The sequence below is a fragment of the Citrus clementina genome, unplaced genomic scaffold (genome assembly GCF_000493195.1).
Source record: "Citrus clementina cultivar Clemenules unplaced genomic scaffold, Citrus_clementina_v1.0 scaffold_2, whole genome shotgun sequence".
Classification (NCBI taxonomy): domain Eukaryota; kingdom Viridiplantae; phylum Streptophyta; class Magnoliopsida; order Sapindales; family Rutaceae; genus Citrus; species Citrus x clementina.
In genome coordinates, this window is record NW_006262688.1 from 9,454,037 (window position 1) to 9,458,608 (window position 4,572).

Consider the following 4,572-nt stretch of genomic DNA (forward strand, 5'->3'; position numbering starts at 1 on the left):
ATGGCATGATTATACACGTAATGCATGATATCTACTATGTAAATTTTTATTATTATTTTGTTTAAATCATATGTGTTGTAATATATATCTTAATTATATAGTAAAAATAATGACAATGTCAAACTTTTTTAATTAATGCTAATACTAAAACTTTATCCTCATGCAATTTTGATAATTATTTTGTTTAAATTATTTATGGTATGTTTGTGTATAGAATTTTCCATTTGTTAAACAATTATTTTTTAACCATAAATATGACTTAATATTTAGTTAAAAACTATTTTGAAAATGGTACTACCAAACATATATTCTCTATTTTTATCATATTTAATTGTCTACCAAATGCATATTATTGTTTTCAATTTTAAAATACAAAATACAGAAAATGATACGAGACGTATATTTAAATTTGAAATATAACAACTGTAAAATGCTATTTTCATTCTCAAATTTGTTTTTAAAAAATAAAAATTCAGAAATCATACCTAACGGACCTGAATTTATCCCATAGTATATAAAAGTTGCAAGTAATTGTGTAAATAATATATGATGTTCGAAATCCTGCTCCTTTGTTCGGGGATTGTGTCAAGTAGGTAACTTGAAATCCACCAAAGACAAAAAATGATCTATAGCAGCTACACTGAAATAATTTACAGCAGAAATGACTCTACATGGACATAGTAGATGGAAAATCTGATAAAATTCATACAGATTTCAACATAAAACAGAAACTGAACAAAAAAGTGCATTGGAAATTACTCAAATAAGCATAATTTCATGTTTAATTCAGACAGATTAAGCACTACCAACACATTCTTTATTTATTACTAGAATTAACAGGCAGACAATAGCCATCCATTAGGCAGCTGTCTTGGCAACAGCTCCAGCTTCAGTGAGCAGAGGAACCAGCTTCCCTTCCCCGTGCAGTGCAGTAGTTGAATCGCAGCCACCAATGTGTTTCCCTCCAATGAAGACATTTGGAACAGTTTTCTGTCCAGTCCACTCAGCTAGAGCTGATTGAATGTCACTTCCATCACCTATAAATTACCAGAAAAAAAAAAATGCAAGTTACTGATCTGTCTTCTTTACTTCTACTTCAATTGTGAATAGGATATAAGACAAAATCCAAAGTTTTCATTCTATAAAAATAATAATTCTATTCAAGATCAAGAACACACAGAGGTTTAAAGACCTACGTTCTTTTTTTTTTCTTTTACTCTCTCTCTTTCCCCGAATAACCACCGAAGAACAGGCCCAGGATTTGGTGCTCAGCTGAGACTGAATCAAAGGTCAGAGTAGATTAAAGACCTAAATGAGACCCATGTCGAAGGAATCCTGATCATTTGATTCGGTGCTCAACACAAACTCAGCCGAGCACCAAATCCTGACCCGTAAAAACAACACTAAGCCACCACATCAGATTCATTAGACCCTTTGGTTTATTGACTAAATACGAAGCTCCAACATCAGTTGTTAAAATTCCACCTACTTACAAAACCATATCTGTGCTAACTACTTCCATAACTCCCACCAACTTCAATAAGAATAAACAGAAGCGCGGCACCAAGTGTCAGGAGCAGTAAACATTGGCAAAGGAAAGGAAAAAAAAATGAAGCCCAATATCAGTCGAATCCAATCAATGTAAAAAATGATAAATTGAATAAATTAGAAAATGTTTTGACACAAATTCAGAGACAAAATAGAATCCCAAAAATGCAAAGGCGAAAAAAAAGAGGACTAACTTTCTTTGTCCAGTTCAATGGCCTTGAAAGTGACTCCGAGTTGCTGAAACAGCTCTTTGACACTCACGCAGAACGGACAAAACGTTTTGCTGCAATTAATATAAATATCGATGTAAGAATCAAAATCAAACCAAAATTATGGAACAATAGCACAGCCGCCAGTATCGGAAAGAGGAAGACCTGAAAACGACGACGGAATTGGAGGAAACGGTTTCCTGGGCCTTGGGCAAAGCCATTTCTGTGTCTTCTTTGTCTTTGATTCGAAATCTCACAAACCCTAAATAAGCTTCAAATCCTCTTTGGCTTTACAAACGAGAGAACTTGTTTGTCCCGGGTCAGTCCATTCTCATTTATATAGATAGAGAGAGGAGAGGAGAGGAGGAGGTGCTGTTCAAAACTAAAGAAATGATCTGGGCCGTTCAATTTTTCAATTGATGAAACGTAACGGAGAGCCACGTCCACACGCTCTTCGGAAGTTTCGTTTTCACTTGTAACTCTTAACGCTAGCACCTACAGCCTACAGGCCCGTAGTCCGGTGCCGCTTATTGGTGAGTGCCTCTGTCCAAGTTGATTTTGTTTTTTGTCCGTGTAAGGGATGGCTTGCGAGTTAAGCTGTTATTTTTTTATCTTCCAATTACTGATGTGTGTTTTTTTTTAAAATTATTTAATTTATTAATAACCTTTTTTTTTTTTCTGTCTATGTAAGCTTAAGTTCATACTTCTTGATTTGAACATAAAAGATTTTTACTATTTGAACTGAAAGCTTAAGTTCATACTTCTTGATTTGAACATAAAAGATTTTTACTATTTGAACTGAACGCACCCACATTTAATGATGTTTTTTTTTTTTATTTAAATGTGAAACAGTATTAGTAACGTCTTATGGTTGATTCAATAAATTAATTTGCATGAACACGTTGAAAATGTTTGGTAAAATTATTTTCCCAACTGATTTTCAATAAATTTCTTTTAATTAATTAAAAATTGTTACATGTTCCAATATTTTAATGCTTCAATTAATTTGATTGATCTTAATTCCTATCCATATGCCCATACAAAAATTAGTGGGTACAGGTCTTTGCCAATCAACGAAATCAGGAAACCAAGTCCAAAGCTTCCATGAATTTTTTTTTGACGCTAAAGTCACTTGGCAAGAAATAAAAACGGAAAAAACAAACCACAGATTGCTGTGAGAGCTATGACAACAGAATTCGTTAATTTTACACACTGAAAATATTTTGGAACAAGATTTTGTTCGGTATATTTATCTGTGGAACAATCTAAATTTCATCGGCTCCAACATACACTGCCACAAATTTTTCCTTAATTTTTTTTTTAAAACTCTATACAAGTTTTTCTTCTATACAAATTTCATCGGCCTTTAGAGATAGGGGCGAGTACTAAACCAGCTCCTTAACATGTTTTACATTGCAAAGCATGTGACGTAAAATTGTGAAGTGCAATAAAAAACTCGTGGCCGCGTAAGATTTGCGAAATGCAATAGAAAACTTGTAGTAGTGTAAAATTGGAACCGATGGAACATGTTCTTCTTAACCTACAAGCTGTATCTAGCACCAAAATTCTGAAAACATGCAGGGAAACGCATTAAAGGCCCCACAAAATGAGGAATGTATGACACTTCAAAATTTCAAAATCAACGTAGAAATATTTGATCACTTCATCGAAAGCTTTATTGTTCTCTGTGGTATGGTGGTAATCCATAAAGTTAACAGAATAAGCCTTGAGGTTTTCTTTTTAATTTAAACCAAAAAATTGATTCTCGAACTGGGACTTCGATGATGACCAGTACAAGATAAATAACCTATCTACTTACACCATTGCAGGTTCCCGAAGCTTTGCCCCAAGATTTGTTGCAACAGCATCAATAAATTCTTCAGTGTTCAAGTAAAACTCCCTCGATACCCTGTATAAATATCAGCAGCACATTATTCGTTTGATAAATGACTTTTAAGAATATTAAGCGAAGTGGGGTGATCCATTCATCATAATCAGAGTAGCAACAAAAGATTTAGTGCCTCTATTTCAGGCTACAAAAGAACTGGAAAATAAAAATCAGAAAAAATGAAAAACATGTATAAGTTAGTTATTATAGAAAGAAAGCAACTAAGAGAAAGTAATGACATGTAATAGATAAGGGGAAGGTAATATATACTTGGGCCCATGGACCAAAATGGCAAGATCCTTGGTCATTTTTCCTGTTTCCACTGCCTCAATGCATGCAGCCTCCAACTTCTGAACAAAATGCAGCAACCTTTCATTTTTATCTAGCTTGGCCCTGAAGAAAATCCATTTTTTGACATTACCATCATAAAATGGAACTCAAAATTATTATTTTAGTATAAACAAAATTGCTGGAACTCAACTTCTAATTAAATAACTAAATAAAACACGGTTATAGTCAGGAAAGATAGTTGTGAAACATAAAATTTTAAGTTCATTCACATGTCACTAGATATCAAAATGTTCACGTCAAAGCGATCTGAACATATTGAAGAGAAAACTAACAAATGGAATGAATAGCTTGACTTTGTTCAGGCTTTTATTGTTTCTAAAAACAGGTAAACATATGGTCTATTTGCTTCTATATTAGCAACAAAAGGACAAAACATCCATTTATGAAATTCCAATATATAAAAGAAAATGATGACGTATTATGTCCAAAAATCATGGTTCAACTCTGTTAGAGAAGAGGATCTTAGGCTGCCAAGAAATTGACGAAACTCTAAATATTTGTTCATAGATATTTTGGAAATTAAAAGGAAAAGGTAGTAGAATTGTCTGTCAATGAGCAAAATCAGCCAAGAATATG

At 33.2% G+C, this 4,572-nt stretch overlaps 2 protein-coding genes across 2 annotated transcripts in view; both read right to left on the reverse strand.

Moving 5' to 3' along the window:
- Positions 1-677: 677 nt before the first annotated feature.
- LOC18050878 (glutaredoxin) lies at positions 678-2,098 on the reverse strand. Its single transcript, XM_006446485.2, has 3 exons — positions 1,923-2,098; positions 1,743-1,831; positions 678-1,037 (listed from the first exon to the last, which is right to left on the reverse strand). Exons 1-3 carry the CDS (start codon positions 1,976-1,978, stop codon positions 859-861), a joined length of 324 nt encoding a protein of 107 aa, XP_006446548.1. The 5' UTR covers positions 1,979-2,098; the 3' UTR covers positions 678-858.
- A 1,298-nt stretch (positions 2,099-3,396) lies between these two features.
- The window catches only part of LOC18050880 (isocitrate dehydrogenase [NADP], chloroplastic/mitochondrial), a 5,812-nt gene continuing 4,636 nt past the window's right edge, over positions 3,397-4,572 (reverse strand). Inside the window, exons 14-15 of the mRNA XM_006446487.2 lie at positions 3,916-4,038; positions 3,397-3,666 (exon numbers count right to left, since the gene is read on the reverse strand). Coding sequence (XP_006446550.2) covers positions 3,573-3,666; positions 3,916-4,038 — 217 coding nt within the window. The 3' untranslated portion in view covers positions 3,397-3,572. The remainder of the gene's footprint in view (positions 3,667-3,915; positions 4,039-4,572) is intronic.

Excerpts from the sequence above, each read along its gene's own strand:
- LOC18050878 (XM_006446485.2), bottom strand. The coding sequence starts at position 1,978 with ATGGCTTTGCCCAAGGCCCAGGAAACCGTTTCCTCCAATTCCGTCGTC. Across the intron at positions 1,832-1,922 it reads AATTCCGTCGTCGTTTTCAG|CAAAACGTTTTGTCCGTTCT; the intron begins GTCTTCCTCTTT and ends TATTAATTGCAG. Across the intron at positions 1,038-1,742 it reads CATTGAACTGGACAAAGAAA|GTGATGGAAGTGACATTCAA; the intron begins GTTAGTCCTCTT and ends GGTAATTTATAG.